The following is a 27,605-nucleotide window of genomic DNA, read 5'->3' on the forward strand; positions in this document are numbered from 1 at the left end:
GAAATCAACCGCCTCCCAAGCACGCGGGGACGGTGTTTGCAGAGTGACTCACGCTAACCTGACCTGCCGGCAATAAATTCTGTTACAGCAATAGCCAAATTTCTATTGCTCACACGGGGCTATTTCCATTTTCTCCAGGGAGTCACTCCAGGTCCCCATTTCTCTGCCTTTTGCAGGCACCGGTGCCTCCGTCCCCGCAGGGCTGTCTGCAGGCAGGGCTCTGCTCCGTATTCAAAGCCACGCGCCAGATTCCGGCAGCGCAAGGAATGTCCCACAGCAGCTCCAGCCCTTGCTGCCGGACGGGCTCCGATAATTCGGGTCATCGGCTCTAAACCAGGCGCAGTGGTGTGGGGTGGGTGCTCCTGGGCGTCACCGACAGCCACAGGAGGGTTCGCTGTCCCCGGCAGAGAGAAGGTAATGGCAGGTACCGAGCTGCCCCATCCCCACAAAGCCCCCCGAGCCGCGTCCCCTCTGTGCTGCCCCCCGGGAGTCCGGGGACACCGAGAAGTGGGGGGGTGGGCAGTGAAGTGACCCTGCAATAACAGTCTCCCGACACTGACGGCTTGGGACAGAGTGAGGGGAGGTCAAGAGCACGGGGTGATGGAGAGCAGGGGGGGGAAAAGGGCAAGAATTTGTGTGTGGAGGCCAGAGAAACCCTCCCGGCTGGGAAGGAGGGAGGTGAAGGCTCCCAGCAGCGCCGGGGGAACAAGGAGGGTCTGGCCGGGAGGAGGCAGCGGGGGCGGCCGTGGCAGCACTCGCGGGGAGGCTGCGCCCACCCGCCGGGTCCCAGCAGCTCCAGTGTCGGTGACCAGGTCACAGCTGGGACACCAGCCCATGAGCCTCCACCCCGGGGCGCCCAAACCATCCCAGGAGAGCCACGCAGGCGTCCCGCCAAGCCTGCCGCTCCAGCCAGCCCCTGCGGGGTGCCCTCATGCCTGCCTCAGTTTCCCCACCCGCTGGGTGTTTAAGGAGGGAAACACAGCCCGTTTCCCAGAAAAGGCCATATCTGCCAGGGAAAGCTGGGCCCGGGTGGGACTGGGGGGGCAGCCACACCACCCCCATCCCTGGGCATCACCGGCGGCACCTCCGTGTGGTGCCGCCCCACAGCACAGCCCCGCCACAGCGTAAGCACGTCTCCGACCCCTCCGAGCCCGAGCGCGAGCAGGTGACGGGCTCGAGACATTTCAGCTACCGAACGTACCCCAAACAGCCTTTACCAAAACGTTTTCGTCGCACGCCCGAGCTGTCAAAGCGCTGCCTTTGCCGGGGAGGAGCAGCCCTGCCGCGCCGTGCTGCCGGGGCCTAAATAGCCCTGCTGGGCTCTCTGTTGCTTCTTTTGGCGCGTCCCGAGGGGCACCCGGAGCCACGCCAGGTCACTTCTGTTTCTGGGCATTTACACATCCAGAGGTTCATGCCCCGCCGCGTTTAAACAGTGAACGCTGCCCCTGGGAACAGTCTCATTTCAGGCAAAACTTCCCGAAGCGCCCGGGGCCGGCTTCAGGGGCAGCCGCCAGCTGCTCCCTCAAAAAAACAGCTCCGAAACGTTCAGATTTTGCCATCTTTAGCCACGCAGTAACAGGATTTCGCGCTCCTCGGTGACGCCCGGCTCCGCCAGCGCTGAGAAACACGCCAGGAAGAAAAGGCAGCTACAAGAAATGATATTCTCCTTTTATTTACCTATGACCATGACAATGTATTTTCGCTAGCCGCAGAGATGCTTCGCCCTGTAAACCGGGCGCCTGGAGGCAGGCAGTCCGTCCAGCTCTGCCAGGTTCGGCAACAGCCCCTGCTTCTCAAAACACGACACCGGTCTCCAGAGTAAGGAGAGCGTCTGATGCGCAGAGCTGCTTTTCTCCATCACCAAACCCTCCGTCGTCAGGGCACGATATATATATATATACACCCAGGCTCCCCCAGCGGCCCGCTGCCAGGGAACGCGTTTTTGTCAGATAAAACTTGCTAACTTAGAAAATGTTGTACGCACTCAGAAAAAAAAACCAAAAAAACAAAACAAAAAACCAACAAACAAACAAACAAAAAAAAAAAAAAAAAGGCATCCGCTCCACCGGAGAACTCCGCCGCGACACACACAAATATTGCACTTGTAATTTCAGAAGGGGAAAGGACAGGAGGATTTCCTATTACACAGCAACGCGTCCAGCTATAGGAGGTCAATAAATAAACCAGGGGTGGGAGCGGGAGGCGGGTGGCTTGCACACCCCCGGCGCAGGGGAAGGACCCAGGGGGACCCGCCGCGAGCGAAGGAAGCGCCGGGCTCCTGCGAGATGGCTGCTTCGGGGGAGCCGGGAAGCACAGCCGGCAGGGGAAGCACAGCAGCATCGTGGGGCTGGTCCAGTTCAGAAGTCTTTTATCCGGGGAAGATGTTCACGTCGGTGCTGTTGTCCCCTTGCCGGAGCCCTGCACAAAAGTCCTCCTTCCTCCTCCTCCTCGTCGAGTCGGGGTCACTCGTCGCCTCCCAGCAACACTCGCAGCTGGGGTGCGTGCTTCACAGTAGTCTCGTGGGAGCTTCCCTCCTGGCTAAAATCCATGCCAGAGTCACCCCGAAGGCGTCGTACCAGCGATGGTGAGACGGGGCGATGGAGCAGTACCAGACTGCTTGGCTTGTTGGTCCCCTCGGCCTCATGCTCGGTGCCTTCGGCTGCCCCACACCCGTCCGCTGCAGGAATATGGCTTGGGGGGCACGAGCGGCAGCGGGAAGGCACGCTCCCGCCGTCCCCCGGGAAGGCCTCCGCCGCCCGATTTCATGTAAACACACAGCTCCCAGCCTGCCCCGAGAGAGTCCTTGGGTCTACAGTGGGGAGCTGACTTTCTTCTGGTTAATTATGTCTAAGTACAAGTCAGAGCGGAGGAAGCGGGGGTAGGAGTCCTTCTCCATGAGCCCGTAAATCCTCTTCTGCGCGAGGTCGAAGCAGCTGCGGGTGATGTTCTGCAGGTTCTCCTTGGTGTGCTCCCGCGTGTAGGAGTCCAGGTTGACCTGCGGGCAGAGAGACCAGCGCTGGTGAGCAGCTCCCCCGGCAGCCGCCGTGCCCCGGAGCCATGCACCAGCACGGGATCCAGCCCTCACCTCCTTGCAGGACTGGATGGCGATGTACTCGGCGAAGATCTTCTTGGCCTTGGAGACCATCTTGGACTGGGATTTGATCTTCTTGAACTCCTCGCAGGCCAGCCAGAACTCCAGGTTCTCCTCGCTGAACTCGGTGCGCAGGAAGGCCCTGAAGGCAGCGAGTCCGTCTGCGGGGACAGAGACACGTCTCTACTCCCGGCTCGCAGGCGGGGAACGGCCCCACGAGACCCTCAGCCCAGCAACCTGGCAAAGGTGCAACCTGAACTACCTCCCCGCGCTGTCCCCTGGTGAGCCCTCGGGCAAAGCAGGCAGCGATGGCGTTGCCAGCCGAAGCACGGCAGTGCAAGCCATCCATGTGCTGAATCCGCAGTCCTCAGCCCGGCTGCCTGCATGGAGAGCCGAGGGAGGGAGGCTGGGCTTGCAGCGGGGGCAGCAACGGGGAGAGGACCCCCTGGCCGTTCCTATGGGGGCCGGGGGTAGGACATGACCACGATGTGGGGTGCCCCAGCTGTGACACGTGAGAAGGGGACCGGTCTAAAGCAGCTCCTGCTTCACGGACCCACTGCACAGCTCCGAATCGGGCACAGACAGGGATCGCTGCCTTTTCCCCGCTAGGCTGGAGGGGGGGCTGCTGTCCCAGGCCCCGGCTCTCCCCGGCCCCGGCTCCAAACCCCACCATGGCCAGGCAGGAGCAGGAGGGGCGCAGGCAAGGGGCAGCCTCATTTCTCTTTGTCTGCCCCCAAACACCCGAAGGAATTAACAGAGGAAATCCCAGCTTTATCCACGCACGTGTCTGGATATTCCCCCGGCAGCAAACAAGAGGGGGAAGAGATGGGCGAACACTTACATTTGTGCAGCAGCAGCTTCTCCAGGGAGTCCCCCCACTTCAGCGCTTCCTCGGGAGTGGGCCTGCGGGAGAAGGACAGCGCGTTGGGAAAGCGAAGCCAGGAAAGCCGCATTCGCTGTCTGCTCTAACGCAGCACGAGCAAAACATTTCCAGCCGATAAAGCACCGCCGTGTGCCCCAGCGGGGCCGGCCCTGGCTCCCAGAGCGGCACCAGCATCGCCCGAGCGGCTGCGGGCAGAGCCAGGCTCGGCAGCCGGCAGCACCGCAGGGTCTCTGCTGGAGCCAAACCTCTGCCTTTAGGCTGGCAGGAAGAAAATGCGATATAAGGAGGTCTGTGCAGGCAGCCGTGCTGCTTGGGGTGTCTGAGGAAGAACTGGAAAAGCTCCGGGCAATGCCCAGGAGGCTGCGGGACAGTGGGGATTTCAGCCATTCAAGCAGCCGGATAAGCCACCGGGCGCAAGAGCGGGGAGGGCTCGTCTCCGGCTGCTGGAGCATCTCCAGAGCAAAGTGGTTTTTCAAACCATCCTCTGGCCAGTTAAAGTTTCACGTACAGGCACCAGAGAAAGCAGCCGTCAGGGAAATTTCCAGTCCGAGCTGCCTCCGTGCGGGTACAGACCTCCCACCCGCCTGGAGACGGATTTTCAGCCAACAAATGTTTTTAATGCTCCTCTGGATAAAAAAAAAGCGTTTGTCCACAACTTCCCCAAACAGGGTGACCCCCATCTCCCTGGAGGCGATGCTCAGCCCAACCACAGCACGTCCCCGAGCCCCCGCAGCCCCCAGTCCCCGCGCCACCAGCTCGCGGCACCTACTTGAGTGATTTGAGCACTTTGTCCAGCTTGCCAGAGGGGTTGGCCCCGGGGGACTCGTTCCGCCGCCGAAAAATCCCCAGCCGGTTCTTCATGTCCTTGGCTCTGGAAGGAAGAGCAAGTTTTAGCAGGCGGGCGAGGGGTCGGGGGGACACCCAGCACCCAGGGGACCCTCCGGCAGCCTCGTCCCACGCGTCACCCAGTGCCCGCCACCTACTCCTTCATGGTGTGCCGGCGCTGCAGGCTGCCGTTGTGGGGTCTCTGCACGCCCAGCAGCATCTCCGCGTGAAACTCCAGCGGCTGGGGCTTGGAAAGGTCACGGAAAAAGGGCATGGCGGCCGGGAAGAGCCCGTGAAGCGGCTGCCGGCGCGACCGGCGCGGCCAGAGGCTCGGGCGCTCTGACGCCAGCTCGGAGCCGAGCTCCCGCCCGGTGTGGCCAGCGCGGAAGTGGGAGGGTTCAGCCTGGAGAAGCTTTAAATCCAGCGTGGGGTGAACGAGGCGCGAGTGAGTAAGGGCTGTGTCAGCCCCGCTGCTATTTGGGACGGCTCCGCCGTTGCTGGGGAAACTCGAGGGAAGGTGGAAAAATCAGCGCCCAGGGCGGATAGTGGGGCCTTTCAAGAGACGGCAGGGAAAATAATCACGGCGGGGAAAATAAATCGCGGCGGGGATTTACGAGGGCTATTTATAGAGCACAGGCATCCCGGGGAAGGCAGCGGGGCCGGCGGCGGGGCTGAGCGGGGTTAGGAGCAGAGCGGGGACGGCAGCGCTTCACCGTGACCCCCCCGCGGCAACAGGGCCGGGAGCCCACGCGTGACACGCTGGTGCTCACGCCTCTCCGGTGCCAGCTGGGGACGGGCACGGCCGTGGGGACATCTCCGTAAGGGGGTGGTTGGGACTGGCAGCGCGTGGCACCAAGGGGTGCTGGGGCACAGACACCCCCGCGGTGTCACCCTGCGCGGGCCCCCGCTGCGCCGTCGTCCCTGCAGAGACAGACTGACGTGTCCCCCCCCCCCGACACAGGGCTCCCGGTTCCCCCAGGGGACCGCCACCAGGACAAAGCGGGACAAAGATTTTTGGCAAGTGCCATGGGGAAGGTGGCGGCGGGACCCCCCCAGCCCAGCCCCAGCCTGGGAGGGGGGGCCAAGGCAGGGAGCGGGCGGTGGAAGCGGTGGCGGGGGAGGACAGGCGTGGACAATGCTGTCCCCTCGTGGCACAGCCCCTGCACGACACCGCAGCACCAAGGGGTGCGGGGCACACGCAGGGTGGCATGGGATGCTCACCCTGCACCGAAGCTGGCGGTGCCACCAGCATGGGTGGGACGCGGGGTGGCATGGCCAGGCCACCCCCTGCAGCATCCCGCGGGCCCCACATCGGTGGGCCGGGGCGAGGATGCTCAGAGGAGCCACCTCTGCCTGGCCAAGCCATGCCCGGGGCTGGGGACACGAGGGGCAGAGGAGGGATTCAAGGCAAGGGTGTACCCCCACCCCGAGCGATGCCATCTGGACCCACAGCTCTCTCCAGTCCCAGGAGGGTGAAATACAGCCATCCACAGGGAAAAAACATTGGCTGCAACCCCAGGGCTCGGTCCTGCGAGGTGCTGAGCACCCTGAGCCAGGGAAGGATTTTAGAAGGCAATCACCCCCACCGGTCACCTGCCGTCTGCGCCCTCGTACGGGGCACGGACGGTTTCGCTGCCTTCGCATCATTTGGGCTGTGGTCCCAGCAGGACACGCGTCCCGCTGCCGCCAGCTGCCAGCCACCGGCTCGGCGCTAACGTGGGAAAAGCGGATCCAAACACGGAGCCTCACACTCCAAACACCATCTGCCTCCCATCACCCTCCTGCCAGCGACGCCGGCGGCCGAGGACCAGCCACCACACGGGACGGGCCATCCCACACAGCCCCCGGCAACAATTTTAGCAGTGTTCCCGGTTTAGCAAGAGAGCCGCCGCGGCTCGGCGGGGCTTTCAGAGCTCTAAAAAGCCCTTGTGTGTGTCTCCCGCACGCGTGAGCTGCCTCCGCCCGCACGACCCGCACACCCAGCTCGGGGGCTCGCAGGTGACCGCGGCTCGTGGGCAGATTTGCCGGCTGGAATACGCCAGCAAAGCACCACCTAAGGAAATGCCTCAACTTAAAATCCGCTGCTTCTCCTGCACACGCTTGTAAATAAATAGCAAGTGGCACGAAACCAGGCTGCGGCAGCCGCAGGCACACACAGCCCCCAGCTGTGGCCAATCCGCAGTATAAAATGCCACAGTAAAAATAATGTTTCATAAGAAAGTGCTAGTTTCTGACTGGAGTCACCCTTATGAAGTGATCTGCACCTCACGGCACGGCTGCAAGGACATCCAGTCCCACCGCCCCGCACCGCTTCCAAACCACCCCCTGCAAAGCGCATCACCTTTCCCCGCAGGAAGCTCGAGTCCTACCTTTCCAGGTATTTTTCAGAAAAGTCCACCATGGCGTGGTACATCGGGGAGTGCCGGCGAGCTGCGCGGGCCGGCAGAGTGTGCCGGTGCCGGGGGGGGGAAGGCGAGTGCCAAACCCCAGCCACTTGCACCATAAATACTCTCCGCGGACGGCTGGCAACCGGGCTGCGCAGCCAATAGCCGGCGGGTGCGATGCCGAGACGCTCCCCAGTGCATCCGCTGCCGTCTCAAGGTAAGGAGAAAACCCCCTCCGCAACCGCCCCTGACCCCGCTAAGCCGGGGGTGACTGATTCCCCCCCCCGCCAGCCCGATTCCCCCGGCTCTGCGCCGCAGCAGGGACACGCGGATGGGGGACGTCCCTGCTGCAGGCTGCGAGGGATTCATTTTAATTTCAAGTGTTGGGGAGGAAGGAGGGGGGGGAAATAATAAAAAAAGAGCTAAAAATAGGCAGCTGCGGCTGGGAAGCGTGCGGGCCGACAGTGCCGCTCGCTGGCAGGCGGCACACGCGGCGAAGCCACACTCCCACCACGTGCCACTTCTCCACCTGCCCCGAGCCACGTGGAGTGGGGAAAAGATCCAGCATCCTGGGCATCCCTGCGGCCGTGACGCCCGGCCGGACCCTGCCTTGAGATATGTGGGGGCAGTTCATTGCAAAACACCCTGGCTCGGCCCTGCCGCCGCGTTTGCCCCCACCCAGCTGCAGCTGCGCGCCTGGGAAGCAAAGGCCAGGGCGACCTCGTCCTTGCCCGCACCCACGTTGTGGCATCCCCAAAGCCTTACCGGGAGAGGCGGAGGGGCTGCGGGCGTCCCTGGCTCGATGCTCCCGCCAGGCTCCCCGCGCGCCGCGATGTGCCGCAGGGGCTGAAGCCTGTCCGGCGGTGGGAAACCTCCCCATTCCTCCTCCCGGCATGGGGCCAGTGGGAAGGAGCCCCCCAGCTCATGTTTCACCGCTTCCATGTCCTCTCCCTGAACCCGGCACCACTGGAAGCTGCTTTCCCGGTGCCACCAGCAGGAGCCGGCTCCTTCGCCCCATCTCTCCATGCAAGGCAACCGGGGGGCTGCTCCCAGCTGGGCTGTGCAATGCTCCCAGAGCACCTCCCACCCTCCTCCCTGAAAATCACGACTCCCTGTGCGACGTGAGACCTTAGTTCAGTGTGTCTTTGCTACTTTCTTCCTGGAAAAGCTTAGGGGAACAAGACAGGGGGACCCTGAGGGCTGCCTGGACCAGCGGGGCTTGGCCGAGGTGTCTGACCATGGCAAACAGCCCTGGTGTACTCCGATGCCACCACAATGCGACACTTACAGGTTCCTGCTCCGTTTCTTGCGGGAGGTCTCGTCCCCTTCGTCACAGCTGCATTCGGGGTCAGCTCCGCTCAGCTGCGGGGGGGAAGAGAAACAGCATCTGTATCATCATGCCAGTGCACGCCCCCAGTGACACTCCAAGTGTCACCAACCAGCATTGCCAGCATCCCCTGTGGTCCCCGCTGCCCACGCAGCCCAGAGCCACGGCACCCCCAGGGCTCCTTCCCCACAGCCCCGGCTGGCTGCCGCAATGCAATGGGACAAGCTTCCCTCGGCTCCAGCACGGGAACCTGCCTCCCCCTGCCCGTCCTGTGCACCTGGTGCTCCTGGAGCATCTGAGGACACACCACGGCTGGTGGCCCAGGTAGCCCTCCAGGTTCGAGACGCTGACAGTGGTACCTCCTCCAAGGAGAACACCCACATCCCCATTCCTGATGAGCCTATTCCTGCTGTCTTGAGTGGGCACGGGGACCCCTCCCCAGCCTGCTGAGCACCTTGGCCCCCTAGAAGCAGACTGGGCACCCAAAATCAATCAATCAGGGGTCCCCCAGCAGTCCCCAGGCAGGATAAATCACAGCATTTCAGCCATAGAATCATATCATGGCAGCTTTCAAGTCCAAGGAGCACCCAGAGGGCTCCACCCTCCAACCACTGCCCTGGGACAGCCTGGGGACCTCCGATGCACGGCGAGCTCAGGGCAGCGCCACCGCAGCCTCCGAGCCATGAAGCCTGGGGCCAGGCGTGGGGACCCCCAGGGACCACCATAGCTCGGGGGCTTATCCAGTCCTGAATGAGATGGGAAGATGCTCACAGGCAGCCCCGCAGCCAGCGCGACCCCGCACCAAGCTCAGCCCCGCGCTGCCGGGGGCTGCAGGGCGCTTTCCAGGATGGCCGCCCCACGGCCGTGCCGTGGGAACCCGCTGCACAGCCCCAGGCTCGAGGCTTTTGACACTTCCTTCCATTCTGCACTCGGGTTTCCGGAGTTTATCGGCCCCAAACAATGCAGCCCTTGCAAAGCACCTTCCCCAACCAGATAGGGCCCCGGCAGGCGGGCTGGCCGGGGCGACACGCAGCCGGAGCACGCTTCCTGCCATTGTCCGGAGAGGCTCCGCGGCACTCAGGGACAAAAGGCAGCAGCAGTGCTCGCCCGAGGAGTCCCAGTGCTCCCGGTCACAATACGCTCCTAAAACAACCACCTCCCAGCCCCGAGGGCGGGAAGGAGGGGAGCAGGGAGGCACGCTGGGCACGACAGTGTTAAAAGGGCCAAGAAAATGAGCCCCTCCGCAATGCTCCCTGGGGGGAAAGAAAAACAGCACCTTGAGGGATGCTGTGGACCTGCCACTGAGGCCAGCGGGTGCAAGGATCACCGGTGCTTGGTGCTGCTGCCGGAGGGGATCCATATGGGAAAGCTTCGTTGAACTAGCCAAAAGGCACAGCCTGACCAAAGTCCCTCAGGAGGGCAGGTGGGCAGGGGACTGAAGCACCGGCCAGACAGAGCCGGAGGAGCTGCGGGAGGGCTGGGACCACCAGGAGGTCCAGCAGCCACGCTGCGCTCGCCGCCGGCACTGCCCCGCTCCCTGCTCCAGCAAAACATCGCAGCTGAGCAGAGTAACCCAGGAGGAGCTCAGTTTGTCCCCGCTGAAAAACATCCGCCCAGAAAGCGCAGCTGGGGGCTCTCCGGGGCAGGACTGGGGTACGTTCCCCGGTTCCCTGCCCCGGCAGCGAGCGTGCAGCCTGCCCCATCCCAGCGCCGCAGCAGCCTCCGGCCGCAGAGCTGCGCGCTCCCAGCCTGCACGCACAGCGGCACTGTGAAACCTCCTGCCAGCACGACTCCTCACCGCCAGCCCCAACGACTGGACGCTCACCACCCTGACACCGCCACCACCTCCCTCCCTCGCATCTGCACCTCCCTACCACAAAGGTGTCCCTTCTTGATAGGACCTGGGAGGAGGTCTGAACCCCCCCAGCCCACAATTGCTGGCATCAGCCTCCCAGAGAGTCTGGGCTCCCCATCTGACTGGTCTGTCAGACTCATAAGAGCTCTCACCAGCCAACCTGGGACTCTGAGCCCACAAGGTGCTCCAGGAAACAGCACCAGAAGTGGCTTTTCAAGCAGCGTGAGCCTGGCAGGGAGAGGGCTAACCCCAGCATGGATTTAACCCCATCCTGCTGCCCTGTTTGCTGGTGTGCAGGGCTCTGTACCAGCCTCTCCTGCCCAGGCGCCAGCCGCCCTGGAGCAGCATGCAATGTGGTCCTGCGCTCTGCAAGATGCTCCCGAGCAGCATGACGTGGTCCTGAGCCATGTAAGGTGGTCCTGAGCTGTGCAACATGACCCTGAGCGATGCAAGGTGGTCCTGAGCCAAGAATGCAGCCTGGGCAGAGCAGTGCCCACAGCCGCTGCCAGAGATGCAGCGTGGTCAGGCAGAGCAGGGCGCGGGGCCAGTGCAGCAGGAAGGCAGGTGGCCGCGCTCAGCACCCACCCAGGCTGCACCCAGGGATGGACAACGGGGCAAGCAGCACTTCTCACACACAATCTCTGCAGTGGCACATGGCTTCCTGTAAATATTTGTTAGGCAAAAGTACAGCCAAGGTAAGCCCTGCTCCAGGGAGGTACACGGGGAGCCCCCCAGGTAGTCGCCCTGGGAGCACAGAATCCCAGACTGGCCGGGGTTGGCAGGGACCTCTGGAGATCGCCCCGTCCCACCCCCGGCCAGAGCAGGGTCACCCAGAGCAGGTGGCACAGGAACGCCTCCAGGCGGGGTTGGAATGTCTCCAGAGACGGAGACTCCCCCACCTCTCTGGGCAGCCTGTGCCAGGGCTCTGCCACCCTCACAGCAAAGAAGTTCCTCCTCATGTTTAGGTGGAACTTCCCATGCTCAAGTTTGTGCCCGTTACCCCTTGTCCTGTCCCCGGGCACCACTGCAAAGAGCCTGGCCCCATCCTCCTGACACCCCCCCTTTCAGTATTTATCAGCGTTGATAAGATCCCCCCTCAGCCGTCTTTTTTCCAGACTGAAGAGACCCAAATCCCTCAGCCTTTCTTCATCAGAGAGGTGTTCCATCCCCTCAGCATCTTGGTAGCCCTTTGCTGTCCCCTCTCCAGCAGTTCCCCATGTCCTTCTTGAACTGGGGAGCCCAGAACTGGACACAGCACTCCTATGCAGCCTCCCCAGGGCAGAGCAGCGGGGGAGGATGACCTCCCTCCTCCTGCTTGCAGGACCCAGCCCGGTGCAGGGCTCCTGCCGCACGCCCGGCGCTGCTCCTCCTTCCCGCACAGCAGGGTGAGAAATCGCTGCTGACCTCAACCTTTCTCTGAGACGGGACCTCCGCAACATTCAAAGCCCTGCAAGAGGCTGGCCGGGGCAAAACGCCACACTGCTCCTGGCACCCCTGAGCACACCAGGGACTCTCTGTCTGCGGAGGCTCTCTGGAGCCTGGCTTTTGCCAGTCCCCACCGCTGCGAGCAGCTCTGCAAGTGCAGACACCCCAGTGTACCTCTCCCTTCACCGGTCTCAGCAGGCAGCGGCTCTCCAGGACACGGGATCCTGTAGGATCTGGACACATTGGTGGGACATGCCCACCGACATCAGCAGCACACTGGCTCTGGGTGACATCCCCTGGGTGCTAAGCATCTCCCAGAGCTGACTGCCAGCGGCAGGGACCTTCCTGGCCCCTCAGGTGCCAGCTTTGCCATGGCAAGAAGGGTGACATGCCAGGACACCTCCACCCCAGGAGCTGCCCCATTGCCACAGCCAAGCAGGAGCCGTCCACCCCGCGGAGCCAGCGCCGGCTCACGTACCTTCCTGTGCCCCGAAAACAGCAGGGTGAGCTGGTGGATGGAGCCGCCGTTTTTGGCGAGCTCTTTCTTGAGGGTCCTGGGGGAGGGCAGGGCCCAGTGGCCCTTGGTGCCCTGGCTGTCCGAGCAGTTGAGGGTGGTGTCGGAGGTGAAGCAGTGGCTCTTGGCCTCCTGCAGCAGGCTGCCCTCGCTGTGGGTCCGGCGCCGCAGGGAGCTCTGCACGCTCAGCGTGTAGACGGGCTGACAGCCCGACGTCTCGATCATGCTGCTGCGCTTCGCCTCGTTCCTCTCCAAGTAGTGCTCATCGCTGTCCTCCTCATCATCATCCTCATCTTCTTCCTCCTCATCCTCCTCCTCGTCCTCGCCGTCCGTGGCGCTGCCCGCCATGCCCACCGCGCTCTGGCTGAAGGTGCTGTCAAGCCGCAACTCAGGGATGATGAAGGCTGGCAGGGAGCTGGTCTGCTCCTCTCCTTTCTCTGTGGCCACCGGCTGCTTTTCCACCAGGAGAGGAGCCTGGGTGGCTCCCAGAGCTTCCCGGGACTCAGCGGGAGCTGGTGCCTCTGCAGCTGGAGGAGCATCACCTGCCGCTGCCTTCCTGTCCTCCGAGTGCATCTGCCCCGGCTTCTCCGCGCCCGTCTCCAGCATCTGCCCAGAAGAGAAGATAAAGAAGGATGAAGGCAGAAGTACCCCAAATCTCTTGCTGGCCGCCCTCCTGGGGAGCCTTTCCGCTCCTAACACCCCAACCACAAGGCTGGCACCAGTTTGTACAACCCTAACAGTGCTCTGGTGAGGTGGGACAGCATCGTCCCCACATCCCCAGGTGGTGGCAGGTCACCCATCGCTCCCACAGCACCCAGTCCCGGTCCTGATCCCTAGACCAACAGGTTCCCCCACCAGCAGCGAGCCAGTGGCTACAGGGCAGCAGTGGGATGGGGCCACCCAGCTCCCAGCTCCAGCACCCGGCAGCACCGGTGGGTTTGGAGGAAACCAGTGGCTCTGGGGCGGGTGGCTCGGCCCGGCAGCACGGCGGGCACAGACAGGCTCAGCTCCGGCCGCAGAGGCAGAGCTGGTAACATCATCCTTACCCCGACGGCTCCCCCGTCCCCCTGGGAGCTGCTGGGGGGGGCTCGGCCCTGCAGAGATCTTCCCTGAGGTCTGCAGAGAAAACCAGCAACTCTCATCCGGCACCTCCGGCCCCTCCTGCACCGTATTAACTGCAGAAGGGAAGCGCCCGGCTCTGCTCATCTGCGGATTGCTCAAGCCCGGCCCGGCTCAGCCTCCCTGACGGGGTGCCCCGGGCTGTGGGGCTCCCCACGGCCGCCCCGCCGTGCCCTGCGCAGACGTGGCCCTGCCAAACCACAACCAGCCCCTTTCAGTTTTTTAAGCCTCCGGCGGTGCTGGGTTTTGCCAGTTTTCCTCTGCAGCTGGGAAAGGCCTTTCAAAGGGAAAAGCCAGGAGTAGCCCAAGATAAAAAAAAAAAAAAAAAAGAAAAAAAAAAAAAAAGGGAAAAAAGCCTCCAAGGTTTTTTCCATGAGCAGGGGAAGCCTGCAGTGAGCCCCCTCCTGCCAGAGCTGGGTCCTCTCTTCCATGTTTTTTTCCCGTTGCACAGAGCCCGTCTGAGCCAAAGGGGCAAAACCAGCTCAGCAGGGGAGAAAGACCAAAGCAGAGAAAAATCCTCCCTCTGGGAAGAGATTCCCACCTACGCAGCAGACCCCGTAGGGCCAGGCAGGGGTTATTACACAGGACCAGCCCCAGGGAACGAGTCACCCCGAAAAAACATCACTGTATCCCCAGTTAAGATCCAAGCACTTTCACAAGCACAACCAGAAAGCTGGAGTTAACAAAGCCACTACCCCCGTATAAATCAGGTTGACTTCAGCTTCAAAAACAGCAGCGGCCCCAGGACTCAGCCCGTGCAGCCTCACAGCCCATTGGGAAGAAGCACCCACGGGGCAGACGGAGGCTGCATCCCCACGGTGGTCCCAGCTCGTCCCCGCAAGCCATCCCTGGGACAGCCAACCTGCTGCCAAACACCTCCCCGCCCCGCAGAGCCGGCGCACGTGGATTACGACCCGCCACTGGGTATCTCCAGGGAGCTGCGTGCAGACGTCGGGCTGCGAAACCCGCTGTCATCCCCAGGGAACACGCTGGAGGTGTTTAAGCCCTGGCTTCGGCACCATCGGCTCTGCACAGCGGGGACGGAACAGAGACCCTGTGGCACCCAGCAGCGCCCGCCCGAGCCAACGGGTCCAAAACGCGTGCCAGATTCCCAAATAGATCCTTGGGTTCTGCTGCCTCCTGGGCAGCCGGCAGAGGAGCTCACCCACGTCCGCCTGTGCCTTGTCCTTTTTTATCAGGCCAAAAGAGCCCCCTTTACACCCATGAGTGTGGAGAAGACCCGCGCCGTCCCCCTGCAGCCGGACTCGCCGCAGGCAGTGATTCAGCATCACCTGAACTGCCCCAGTGAGTCTGAAGACTAAAATCCGGAGACCATCATGTCCTCAGCAGCCCCGTCTGCCCCATTCCCAAAACAGCCGGGTTCGGTGGGAGGCACAAAGCAAATGCTCAGTTTACCCCGTCCTTGGGGCTGCTTTACTCCCCCCGTGGTAATTTCTTGTAAAAAGAGAATGTTTCCAGACTTGCCGTGCAAGGATGCTATTTGCACAAGCGTGTGTTTTAATGATGCTGTTTATGTCTTATTTGTATTGCAATCACTGTCATCATTATTTCATGAAATAATTAGAGGAAAAACCCATGCGGCCCTCAATTCACTCCCTGCAAAGCCCTCCCCCTCCCTATCTGTCCCGTCCTTCTGCTTAATATTGCTGGTTGCCCGCATCAGATAAGGCCCTAGAAGGAAATGAACAGGCTCCTTTAAAATGAGAGACATTTGGGGATTAAATTAAATCCCTGCACTAATTCAATCAGAGACTCTGCTGCTTTTCAGTGGCACGGAGGATGTGAGCAGAAGCCTCGCCGCCGAGCGAGGTTTCTATCTCGGGTTGAAAGCATCACCGGGGCTGTGAAATCCTGTCCTCGCAGAAAGCGCCATGGCTGAGCTCTGCTAAACATCACCTGGTGGCTGGGGGGGAAGACGGGGAAGGAGAGCGGCAGTAACGCCGTCATGGCCAGCCAACAAGGCTGATGGTGGCTGGAGGCACCAGGGACTTCATCAGCACGAAGCCAAGGGCCACCGCGCTACGCAAAGCTGATTTGGGGCGGCAAGGACAGGGATGCAACCAGGTTCCTTCTCGCCATCACCACGGCCAAGGGGCTGCTGGAGGAGGCAGCAGATGGAGGCAGTGCTGATGCTGTCTGAACAGGGTGGCAAAGGGGACATCTGCCCTTCCACCTCAAGGCCTCACCCAAAACACCCCATGCTCTCGCTGCAGCATGGGTCCCTCTCCCTTGGCCGGCAGCAGTAGCTCAGGAGCCAGCAGACATCATCTGGATCCCCAACATCCGTGTCTCCTTGCCCTCAACATCTGGGTGTCCCTATCCTCAATATGCGGGTTTCCCTGTTCTCAGTGTCTGCATCTTCCCATCCTCAACATCTGGCTCTCCCCATCCCCAACATGTTGGTCTTATAGAACCACAGAATGGTTCGGGTTGGAAGCGACCTTAAAGATCATCTAGTTCCACCCCCTGCCCTGGGCAGGGACACCTCCCACCAGCCCAGGTTGCTCCAAGCCCCGTCCAACCTGGCCTTGAACCCCTCCAGGGATGGGGCAGCCACAGCTTCTCTGGGCAACCTGGGCCAGGGGCTCACCGCCCTCACGGCAAAGAATTTCTGCCTGAGATCCCAACTAAATCCCCCCTCCTCCAGTTTGAAACCATTCCCCCTCATCCTGTCATTACACGCCCCGTTAAAGAGTCCCTCCCCATCCTCAACGTCTGGGTTTCCCTGTCCTGAGCCGGGAAGGCCCAGGGGCTTTACTACATCCTCCCTGGAGGACCACACACTTCACTGTTCCGGTTTCTATCTCAGACGAAGTGACCAAGGCAGCATGTCCCAGGAAGGGGAAGAGAAAGCAGAAGAAAGAGCTGCCTCCAAGCCCCAGGACGGCTACCAGGGGTAATTCTACAGAAGGAGGATGATTGAGCCGAGATCCGAGCAACAGCAACAGAGTCCTAATGTCCGTTTCCCCATTGCACAAGCCTCAGCGCACCCCAAAAAGCCAAACATTGTCCTGCCTGCTCCAGCATCCTCCATCTCTGCACCTGTAACCCACCGCCTGGACTCCCTCTGCCTTTGGGCATCACTCACCGACTCAAAAGTTTTCTTGAAACCAAGACCGGGGAGAAGCACTGCAAACCCTGGGCTCTTCGGTCTGTAATTTGATCAGTTTTTTCTGATTGCTGCTGCTCTGACACCAGCAAAGCAAATTTCGACGAACAGATGTGGGTTTGTCTGCGCGGCCTCGACTCCTCCAGCATTTCTTTAAATAATGTACCCTTTCTGGTGGCCCACGGCCGGGACTTCCAGCTGGGAAAACACCGGCCACAGAGAGGGCACAGCTGTGAGCTGAAGCCTGCGCTGGCCTTCCCCCAGCGCTGCCAGCTCTCTCACTGCCAGAATGCCGTGATCCATGGCAATCCCTTCAATCCCCATCTCTGGGAGGTCGGGGATTTTTTTTGAGGCTCTCAGCTTCTTATTTCAAAACCTCTGCTCCTCGCAGTCACGGAGCCGCTGTGGCTCAAGTAACGCCTGGCCACAAGAAAATTGAATTCAGCTTTTCCTGGCTCCTGACGTGGGTGCCCGGGTTTTGCAATGCGCATCTTTCTCTTGCGGTAAGAGCGGGGAAGAGGAGGCTAACCACGCCTGGGAGAACTGCCCTGCACCCAGGCAGCTCCTCAGCTGAAATCAGGGATCGGGAAAAGCAGGGAATTCCCTGCAGGTAAGAGAAATGTAACATGGAGATGAGCGGGAGAGCAAAGGACGCCTGCTCCCGCTGCGCTCTCACCCCGGGAGGAGCTCACGGACCTCCCGAGATACTGCTGCAGGAGCTGCTCCCGGGGGCTGTCCCCATCCTCCGTGCTTCCCACGGAGGAACCTCTCTGGCTCCTGCTGCCCTTAAATCTACCTTTGCTCAAAGGTGCCTCACCTGTCCCCACAAGCATTTCACTCCATGGGAACGAGACCAAGTCCCTCTCCAGGGGGATTTTGGGGAGGACGCGGCCAGCTCTGCTGCGGGCAGTGCGTTCCCCGGGCGGAGGTAACGTCCCTCCCCTGGGCAGAGGGGGATGCGGGGAAAACAGCACCTACATCACCCAGGGAAACATCAACGTTTCCAAAGTAGGTTTTTCCTAAAGTGAAAGAAAAAAAATTACCATTTCAGTTCTTAGCGTGGGACAAACTGTGCCCAGATCCGTCAGATCAGAAACTTCTAACTGGCCCTGTGAAACGCTACCAAAACCGTCGATGATGAGCACCTCGAGACTCAAAAAGTGGCCACTAAGAACCAAGTAAGCGCACGGCTACAGGAAGCGGCATCTAATACTCGGCATGGCGACGAGGGGAAGAAAGCAAAGGCAGAAACGCAAAGCAGAACTACCAAAACTTCAGAAAATTTTCATGGGAGTCATTTTGAAAGTGCTCACAAGGAGCATCCTCCGAGCAGCTCCGCTCCTCGAGCCGCGGAGGCTCCGTGGGGCTGGCCCGAGCCCAGGGCTCTGCACAGGAGGGTTTTCTACCCATTCCCTGCTTCATTTCTGAATGGATGAATAATTGATACAGAGCAATTAGTGTCACAGCAAAAGCAAGCGGGGATGTATAAACCCAAGCAGCAGGATCCAAGAGTGCGCCGGGGCAGGGTGGCGAGGGGGGATACACGTCTCCGATGAGACACCTGTGGGGGAGTAGATGTTCATACCACCCAAAAAACCCTGGGCTTGAAACGCCTCGGAGCCCTGGAAAGAGAAATCCCCCTCTGCGGGAGGAAATGATGCCGTGTCGGCAGCCCGCGCTAATCCCGTTACCCCATTAGTGTCACCCCCAATTAATTGCTCTGCAAACGGGGTCGGACCGAGGTATCGCCCGTCCCCGACGCTGCAGCGGCCGCACTCTGCGCCTCTGCCCAGAGCCACTCCGCTCCCTGCAACACCGTGGTAAACGGGAATCAAGGCTTGATCGAGGCGTGCAGGGGGAGCCCAGCTACAGGCGTGGCTTGTGCCCCATGTTTTGGGATCAGCTGCTGACGGTGTCAGAAACCACCTGGGACAAAACCAGCCCAAGCCGCGTACTTCAGCCGAGCAGCTGGAGCTAACACAGAATTGCTACCGCCGCAGCCCCAAGTCCCGGCTCCGCACCCCAACTGTCCCCTACCTGGTGCCCTCCATCCCCGCCGAGGCTGCGAGCACGCACACAGCTCCGATTCCAGTGGTTAGGGCTGGATTTGCTGGTCGGCCCCCAGTGCCAGTAAACGGAGAGTATCCAAAAGGCTGTAAAAGTCCTGGAGCAGAAAGCCCAGGTTGCCGGCACCCTGCAACACCGCTCCCGCAGCGAGAGCCAGCCGACGCAGATGGCACGGCCGTACACAGCCCAAATCTGCAAGGGAACCTCAGAAAGTCCCTGTCGCTACAAACGCACCCTTGTTCCCCCCGATGCTGCCCATTACCAAGCCCTCAAACCCAGCTTGGCGGCAAACGAAGCCAGGCAGGAGCCCCAGGTTCCGCAGGGGACAGCAGGGACCAGCCCAGCGCAGGGGTGCCGGGGGACGCCTTTGATCCAGAAGGACACCAGGCTTCCTCGACCCGCAGCCGGATCCTGCCCAGCAAAGGGTCCAGCCCCTGGGATTGCGATCTTTGAAAGCAAAAACCTACCAAATCCAGGCTCTCAGTTGCATCCCAGCGGCAGGGGCCGAGCGAGCGGCATCTCCCTCCGGCAGCCCCGTCCCCGACACGTGCCCGCAGCCCCGGCTCGGCAGACGCTGGCGCAGCGCTGGGCTCTGCCTCTGCCGTTATTGATGTCCGTGTCAAGCGGCAGCTGAAGCCTCCCCAGCCTCTCCCAGACACCGCTCCCTCCTGCCCCTCGTGCTATTTACAGCTCTGCCGGCGATCCCTGGAGGTGCTATTACCTGCTGATAAAAGTGGACGACCGCTCTGCCGTGAGGAAGAGCCATGTATCACCCTGCAACCCGCCACGTTCGCTTTTGCAGCTCCTCTTCTCCTGCCCTGTCCTGCCCCCGGGCGACACCAAGCCGCAGAGCGATTCCAGTGCTTCCTGCTAAACGCAACTCTGCCGCAGGTTCGCAGTTGGGTTTTCTCCCAAACTCCTTTCTATGGCAAAGGGACAGCTCTGAAGCGGGAGACGCTCTGCAGCGCGGCGCTTCGCCCTCTGCTCTGCAATTCCCTACGAGCGGCTCTACCCAAAGGGGCAGGGAGAAAAAAAATGCAGGAGGGTGTATGGTCTCCATCCAGGACCATCTGCCCCTTCTCTTCTGCTGAAAGGGCCAGTGCCCTCTTGTGACACCCCCATACACTGGGCTGGGGACCCGACTGCCTTGGCTGGAGGTTTCTTCTCCTGGTGTTGCACTTTACTGACCGAGACAGACGAGTTGCCCTGATGGCTACGGAGAGGGAGCACAGCGGGGTGTGTGAGCACAACCGCTGTCACAGCCATTTGCCAGTGCTTTTCTGCACCACGGCCACAAGCTGTGCTTGGCTCTCCCCCAGCATGGACTTGGGGCACACACGTGTCCCCCTGCTCCCAGCCAGCTGCAGGCTCGCGGATGCTCCTGGGATGGAGCAGGGGAAACGTGCTGCCTCCACTTCCTTGCAGGCAGCCACAGCTTAGCAGTGGTAGAGGAAATGTCTCACTGGACGCGGAGCGGAGCTCAGCAACGCGATGCCACCACCGACAGCAGCAACGCGGCACGGCCACCCCAACAGCTGTGCTCGGCACCCATCCTGCCCGCACTGGAGAAGGGAGCTGGCCGCCTGGGTCTTTGCCCGGTCTCTCCACGGAGCAACCAGGTCTGTGGGACACCGGCACACAGCCCAGGGATGTCACCACGCTGGGGACATTCCGGGACTCGGAGCATCCCCAGCCCAGGATCCCTGGCCCCTCTCAGCCAGGAACGAACCCAGCCACCATCTGAACCTGCACACACCCTCCGCACTGTGTCTGTCGTTTTGGGGACACAGCTCCAGTTTGACAAAGCTGGGCACCAGCTACTGCCTGCAGCCTCATCGACCCAAGCAACCTGTCCCCGCAGGGTGAGCGTGGTGGGACCCGGTGCTGGAGGCGAGTGAGATGATGTCTGGGCATCAATATCCCTGGCAGAGGGGTGGGAAAGGGGGAGGAAGGAGAAGATCCTGTCATTGGCATTCAACCCAAAACCCTCAGCATCCTTCCCCTGCCGGGGGTGACACGGTGCAGACCAGCGGGGGAATCTCTCTGCGGCATTATCTGCAGGGGCCAAGCATTGTCCCCTGTGCAGGATGAGGGAGGTGACAGCAGGAGCCTGAGGTGACACATTCAGCCACTGCAGAGCCATTGCGAAGGACTCATCCCAACACCACAACACGAGGACCTGGCACTGGAAGCCATTGCTGCTGCCAGCACAGATCGCGATAAGGAAACCACCGCTGAGAGAAGAGGACCTGGCAGAGCAGCTCTGCCTGCAACTGGCACCACCAGGGCCATGGCCGGAGCCACACAGAGACCGGAGGAATCCCCAATGGTACCAAAACCAACACTGGTGGCTTCAAAGCCCAACGCAACCCTCCAGGAATTGTGCTGCCAACCCTTGCCCGGCCCCTCCATTAGGAAGGTGCTTGCTGCAGGACAGGACACCAAGCCCCACGGAGGGCCAGGGGACCCCACGGGGGCAGGACGAAGCCATGCCTCCCAAGCCCACACCGCTCTGGGCATCACCACCCAGAGTCCCCCAGCGTTCCAAACACGTGGCTTTGCAAAGATATCGGGCTTCGAGCAACTTTTGCAAGGAGTCAGTCTGCCCAACCACGCGCTCGCAGCCCCCCACCAGGCCCGAAGAGAAGAGCAGCAGCAGTTACCCAAAGTTGGAGTCGTTTGGGCAGAGGGAAGGAGCGCTCCCGGCTGAGCGGATGGTGCCAGCCCTGCCTGGCACAGGCAGCATCCCCCCTTCGCAGGCAGCCCTGCACCAAAGCACTTCCAGCGCCTGCATTAAATCACAGCAGCTCTGGCTCAAACCACTTAGGCTGCGCCTTTGACCACCCCGTGCGAATGATCTCAACATCGTTCAACCCCCCCGTGCTGCCAGCGCCGCTCCTGCCAGCTCGCTCGCTCTTACCAGCCCTTCTGGGGATTCACGAGAAACAGCCTTTCGAGGGTTTAAAAATGCCTCTGGCCGTGATGAAAGTGTCGGCAGCTGCCCGAGCCCCCACCACACCACGGGGCCTTTCTGCTCGGGGGAGATGTGGGAAGGACCGTTGGTGCCACTGGACGTGGCCAGGAGAACATCGCACAGCGCCAGAGAAACAGGAGCCGGTGTTTGCCGGAGGGGAGACGTCTGCTTTCCCTAATGGCTTTGGAGTCCAGCTAAGCAAATGAACAAATAAAGCCGGAGCTGCGGCTGTCAGCTGGCCCATCTGCTCCGTCCTCCCTCCCCGCTCGCTCCCGGCACACACATGCCGTGGGAGCCCGTGAGCCAGCAGCACCGGGGCCAAGGGAGTGGCTGTGCCAGGCCGGCAGCCCCCAGCACCTCCATGCCGCTGGGCCAGCACCAAGAGTTGTCAGGGCTGGAAACCGAGCTTGATGGAGCCAGGGCTCGGTGCCTTGGGAGGTGCTAAAAATCCCCGTGCCCCAGCCCAGCATCCCGTCCAGCCCCACACGAACGGCCAGGCGAATCCCAGCCTCCCCGGGCTCAGCGCCATGTCCCCGCGCTCGGGGCTGAAGACAACCCATGTGCGAGAAGGGAACGAGGAGGTGAAAGATCAGCCTCAGGACCCCTCAGCGCTCATCCAGGCTCACCTGCGCTGCAGGGAATTAGCAGTCAGGCCACTGCGTAAGTGTCCTTAAATTCATAAAGGGACATTTGAGACATGCTTTGAAGCCTCACAGGGAGCCGTAAAATCCCCCCATGTCCCCTTCGATGCCCTGGTTGCATCTGGGGCTTGTTCGTGAAAGAGAGCTACAAACCCAGCAAGAATATGGCTCAGGATGGATCAGTCTGGGGTAGCTCAAACTGCATCTACTTCTTTTATGTTTGCAGCCTCCTTCGTACCTACTGCTCTCCTCAACCCCTGTCTCAGCTCAATGAAAGCGACACATTCTTCTCTTGGCTTGTTGGGTGCCAAGGGTGGGATCCATGTGTCACCATGCATCAAGGTCGTCAACATGGATTCCAGGGTCCCGTTTGCTCTGATGGCACAGGGGCTGCTGGCAGGGACAGTTTCCTCTAGATATTTAAGTGGCTGGAGCCACACTGGAGCCTGACTCACAGGGGGACGGTGTCTCCGGTCCCCTAGCCTCCTGAATCCACAGCGTTTCCAGAGCAGCCCTTGGCCGTCCTCAGTAACGAGTTTTTCCAGCCCAGGGCGGGCTGTGCTCACTGGCGCAGAACAACACACTTATTTGCTTTACTTTTGTAACCTGGCTCATAAGCGCTGCCAGCTGATGCTTTAACCCTTATGGGGGCAGAATAAACCTCAAGGTTTTCTCCTCTCTTTGAGCACCCCGACAGCGGGAGCGAGGTGCTGGGAGGGCGCATGGCCGGGGGGGGGCTGGCCCTCAGGGTGCTGTCGTGGCGTGCTTAGCCCTGCCCGGCCTCTCACGCCGGCATCGTGGAAGAAAAGCAGGCTCTGATGAAGCTCCAGGTTTCCTGCACCCTTGGCCGTGCCCTGCCCGGTCTGCCCCACAGCAGGACCCTCTGGAGCAGAGCTGGCACAGACAGGGCAGCAGGCTCCCAGCCCAAAATGGAAGGACTTTGGGCCAAAAACAGAGTGAGAAGGTGCAAATTCCTCCCCTCCTTCCCCATCAAACAGCTAATGGTGCTCTGACTACACTCCCGCTGAGCAAAGCACCCCAGGAACGCTGGATCAGAGAGAGAGAGGTTCACCCAAACTGTCCCCAACCCAAGTGCTTGTCACAGTCACCCCCATGCCAGTGGCCCCTCGGCTGTGCCAGCTCACGGGCGCACATGGCTACCATCCCAATGGGAAATGGCCCCGTGTTGCTGAAGGCAGCGAGGTGCTGGGGGACAGGGATTGCACAGCAAGGTGGGTACCTGGGGCACACCAGGGTGCTCGGGGCCAGGAGGAGGAGGCAGGGCATGGGACAGGAGGGGGGTTCACCCACGCTCACCTTTCCCCACGCTGGGGCCGGCGCAGGGACCGTGGCCATCCCCCCGCAGAGCCCTCCCCGTGTCACCGCGCCGGCCCTGGTTTCAATCATCCCTCGATTACACGCTGTTTGCTCTTGTCGACAGCACATTTACTTGCACTTGTCAAGCACGCTGTAAATAGTGAGAGAAACAGCCCTGCCCTTCCTGACCAGAGGAACGGCCAGGAAGGGGCCGGTCGGTCCCTCCCGGCCACGCACCCGCCGGAGGCTCGTTCCCAGCACCGGAGCCAGCGCTGCCAGGAATAGCCGGGGCGCAGGATCGGTCCACGCCTGCTCACACCGTCAGCAGCCACGGGAGAGAGAGCGGCGGCTTTGAAAAGTGCTGAGGATCCACCACCTCAGGTCTTGGACTCCCATGGCCCAAAGTCCACACCACAAAGTGTCCGTAATCATTTAGCTTAAGGATAATCTACATCTTTCAGATACAGCCAGCCATCATCTCCGAGGTAATCTCAGGTCACGGAGTCAGAAGGAAGAGTAATCAGCCGTTCTGAGTGTGGAAGACACAAAGAAACAAGCAGTGAGAATCAGAGGGTCGTAGCAGGTTCCTTACAAGCAGCGTCTTGTGCCACCAATCTCTTCCCTGGCAGCCAAGCCAGCTGGAGCAGCTCCAGCCCCTGGCACCTTGTCCTTGCCCCTGCTCTGCGCTTTGCCATCTCTTCAACAGCGCTAATGCAATTCGTCGCCGGGCCGGGCTGGAAACAGGACCAGTGCGGCGAGGCAAGGTTAAGAAAAGCACCGTGCGCTGCGCAGACGGTCATTATTCGGCCGAAGGAGGCAGACTCGCTAACTCGATTAATTCATAAAGCTGCTCCCGCTCTAATCACATTGCCGCTGCTGTGGTTCCTCACCAGACCCAGCCCACCTCCAGGCTCCACGCCTCCCTGTTTAGGGTCGTTTGTCACCAAGCCGGGTCACCCTGGCGATGTGTTTTACAGATCCTTGCTCAGCACCGGGAAGGGGCAGGGAGCAGCCCCCGCACCCAGGGCAGACCTGGACCTGAGGATGGGAGCGGGGAAGGTTCTGCAGGTGGAGAAAATACCCACAGAACAACGGCTGTGACCCGCTGCAGCCAGCAGGACGGGTTCATCACTCGGTGAAGCTGAGCCAAGTCTTACAGTGGCAGCAGAGAGGCCACCAAAGCCCCACTTCCACCTTTTCTCCTGGACACCAGGGCTGGAAAGCCGGACCACACCGACAGCCACGGCTATCCCTGGAGCTCCTCCTGCACTGACTCCGGCAGGAAAAGCCCGTTGGGAGCATGGCTGGACCATCACAGCTGTATCACTCAGGCCTTTCTCTTCCTGCGTCTCCAGAAGTGGATGCTACAGGCTCCACATGCTCGTGTCTCCCAGAAACCAGCAGCTTTGCTCTAAAACCAGCTGCTCTGAAAGCGGCAGCCACGCCAACACCGACCCCACACAGGGCGCATCCTCCAGGCATGACACCGTCCTCCCAGGAGACGTGCCCACAGGCGGTGACAGCTCTGCAGAGCCACGTCCCCGAGCCAGAAGGACCTTCCTGCCCTCAGTGCCGCCCTACCCAGGCGTGGCTCAGGGAGCCTTGAAAAATGAGAGGTGCCAGCCCACAGCCCAGATTTTGTCTGATTTCCCACAGCTCCAAGAAGTCGGCGCCATGCCACTTCCCTCCACCGGTTTGGCCAGTCCAGCCCCTCCTTTCCAGATGCGCCCGTCCTGCTGAGGATCCTCTGCCCCGTCGCCACTGTCTGTTCTCGGAAGGGCTTGGGGACAGCATTGGCAGCAGCGTTAACGTGTTGAAGGGAGAGCGGTTCCCAGCTCGCACACTGGCCCTGCGGAGCCGCTCTCTGCTCAGACAGTGTCCCTTTCTCCGGCTCCAGGGCACAGCTGGCACATCTCTGCCTGGCACGGATGCTGCGCCGGCCCTTCGTTCCCGTCGCACGGCAAACCCCCGGCCGGGCTCCGGCTGCAGCGGGATGAGCTGCCTCTTGCCAAGTTGGAGCAGTTTTGAAGGCTTTGCAAACCAGATTCCTGTTTGGAGCAGAAATCAGCCGTGCCGAGGCTGGTATTTCCAGCTTAATTTGTCCGTTCACAGAGCACAGACACTGTTCTGTTTCCTTAAATAGCCCCAGTATCAAATGACTTGTAACCAACAAGCAAAGCTAATGGATCACTTCTCCCTTGCAAAAAGCGACTCATTTTCCCAGCTCCTGCCTCCCGCTGCACCGGCGTCCCCGGAGACGTCTGCCCCGGCAAACCAGCTGTGATGCAGACTGGTCACGGCAGCCCCAGCTGCAGCTGCCCCATGTCGGGCTTCTGCCCCCCACCGCCCACCCTGCTCCGAGCTCGCCCACCCACCGCACGCCTCGCCTGTCCCCCCGGGAGCTGCAGCCCCACGCAGGGCTGCTCTTCCTTCCCCACGCTGGTCCTTCCCGCATTTCAGGATCAGGATTGCTTTAAAATTGCATCCTGGGCAGTTTATACCTTGCTGGGATGGGAAGTGGTGCTATGAACTCAGTTAAGTGCCTGGTGGTTGCTCTCACACTTCTTTTTCTGCCTTTTTTGCCCCATATCCCAGCAGTGGGATTTCGATCAGCTTTGGCAAGCAGCGACAACACCCCCTTGTCACAACCTCAGAGGGCCTGTGCTGGCTCTCCACTGCACCCAAGGAGCCCCCTTTTGGCTGCTGAGGCACAGAAAAGCCTTAGAAAGGTTTGTGTTGTCTTCTAGAGTGCTTCTTCACCATGGTCCTTCCATACCACGGGGCGCAGACACTCTCCAGGGCTTTGCTCTGAGCCACAGGGCTTGTAAGCCTAGCAGAGAGCCAAAATCCCACACCCCGCCATGAACACAGAGGCTGGGGCGGGGAGGACAAACAGCAGTATCACCCGAAAACCCAACCGGTCCCAGACCACGTGTCGCGATGGAGAGCCACCAAGATCCCCCCCTTTTAGGACGTATTTGAAATGCTCAGATTCGAACATGTCCCTGCACAGCTTGGTCCCGGAGGATCCCCCGGCCCGTGGCTGGATGACGCCCAGCCGAGGGCAGAGCCCCATCGCATGCCCCCCCCCATGCCAAGCCACCCAGGACCCCCTGCTTCGCACCGTGTCCTGCCAGTAAGATGCATCGCAGGAACACAAGAGACATGGCAGATTCTTGTCACCTCATCGCCTCAGCTGCCCTGGGCTATTTGCATTTCTAGAGGTTTGGTTGGTAACTAGGTTCTCAGGCTTTGTATGTTGTTGCTATTTTAGTACGTTTGAAACGTGCAGGAAAAGGAATCCGGAGGCTCTGTCTCCTGCGGAGATGTTTGCGCTGACCCAGTTTGGGACGCTGCAGAGCAAAAACCACGTCCCTCTGCCTCCAGACCTGGGCAGCAGCACGGCCGCCTGCTCCTGCTTTTGTCCCCTTGTACAGTGAGGGAGTCACCTCTCTTCGAGCCACACCGGACCAGGGACCGAGGCTGCATCCACACGTCGGTGTGGGGCAGGAGCTGCTCCACCTCCACGCCCCAGCCGAGGGGAGATGTCCCGGTGGTTCTACGCCCGAGAACCCCACTTACGGCTCTTTACACACTCAGCACAGCGTGATTCTCTCTCACCCCAGAGCAGTGGGTCGCCCTCCAATGGTCTGAGCCCCCAGGGGGACAAGATGACTCCAGCAGAGACTGCCACTGTCCCACACACCCAGCCCGAAGCCAGGCAGACAGGAGGCGGCAACCCTCAGCCCGACAGGGCTTCAGACCCGCTCTGCGCTCACATTTCTCTCGCCAGCGCTGCCAAAACAACGCTCTCGGGCCAGGCTGAGAGTCTTCAGTGTGGGAAAAGTGCTGGCGCTGCCTTGCTAGGTACGAAAAACAGCACTCACCGGACGACCTTTCTGTGCTTTGAGGCCATCTGTGGGGTCCAGATCAAACGCTCGAGCCCGTCTGAGCGCACAGAAGGGGCAATTCTCCGCACCACCGCTCCCATGACCCCGGCCTTTTAATCAGGACCCGGAGATTGCAGCCTGAACCTCCCCCTCTGTGTCCAGC

At 61.1% G+C, this 27,605-nt stretch overlaps 1 protein-coding gene across 6 annotated transcripts in view; it reads right to left on the reverse strand.

The window, feature by feature from the left end:
• Window positions 1-1,656: 1,656 nt before the first annotated feature.
• RGS3 (regulator of G protein signaling 3) overlaps window positions 1,657-27,605 on the reverse strand; it is a 95,206-nt gene continuing 69,257 nt past the window's right edge. For 4 of the 6 annotated variants that reach the window (XM_063353167.1, XM_063353168.1, XM_063353169.1 and 1 more), the window contains 6 exons: window positions 12,269-12,910; window positions 8,472-8,545; window positions 4,744-4,845; window positions 3,933-3,994; window positions 3,086-3,252; window positions 1,657-2,995 (listed from right to left, as the gene is read on the reverse strand). In XM_063353167.1, the coding sequence (XP_063209237.1) occupies window positions 2,810-2,995; window positions 3,086-3,252; window positions 3,933-3,994; window positions 4,744-4,845; window positions 8,472-8,545; window positions 12,269-12,910 (1,233 nt within the window). In that variant the 3' untranslated portion in view covers window positions 1,657-2,809. Of the gene's footprint in view, window positions 2,996-3,085; window positions 3,253-3,932; window positions 3,995-4,743; window positions 4,846-4,957; window positions 5,356-7,168; window positions 8,419-8,471; window positions 8,546-12,268; window positions 12,911-27,605 lie in introns of those variants that run through there. The other 2 variants (XM_063353171.1, XM_063353172.1) reach the window with 2 other exon arrangements.

The sequence above is a fragment of the Chroicocephalus ridibundus genome, chromosome 15 (genome assembly GCF_963924245.1).
Source record: "Chroicocephalus ridibundus chromosome 15, bChrRid1.1, whole genome shotgun sequence".
NCBI classification, from domain to species: domain Eukaryota; kingdom Metazoa; phylum Chordata; class Aves; order Charadriiformes; family Laridae; genus Chroicocephalus; species Chroicocephalus ridibundus.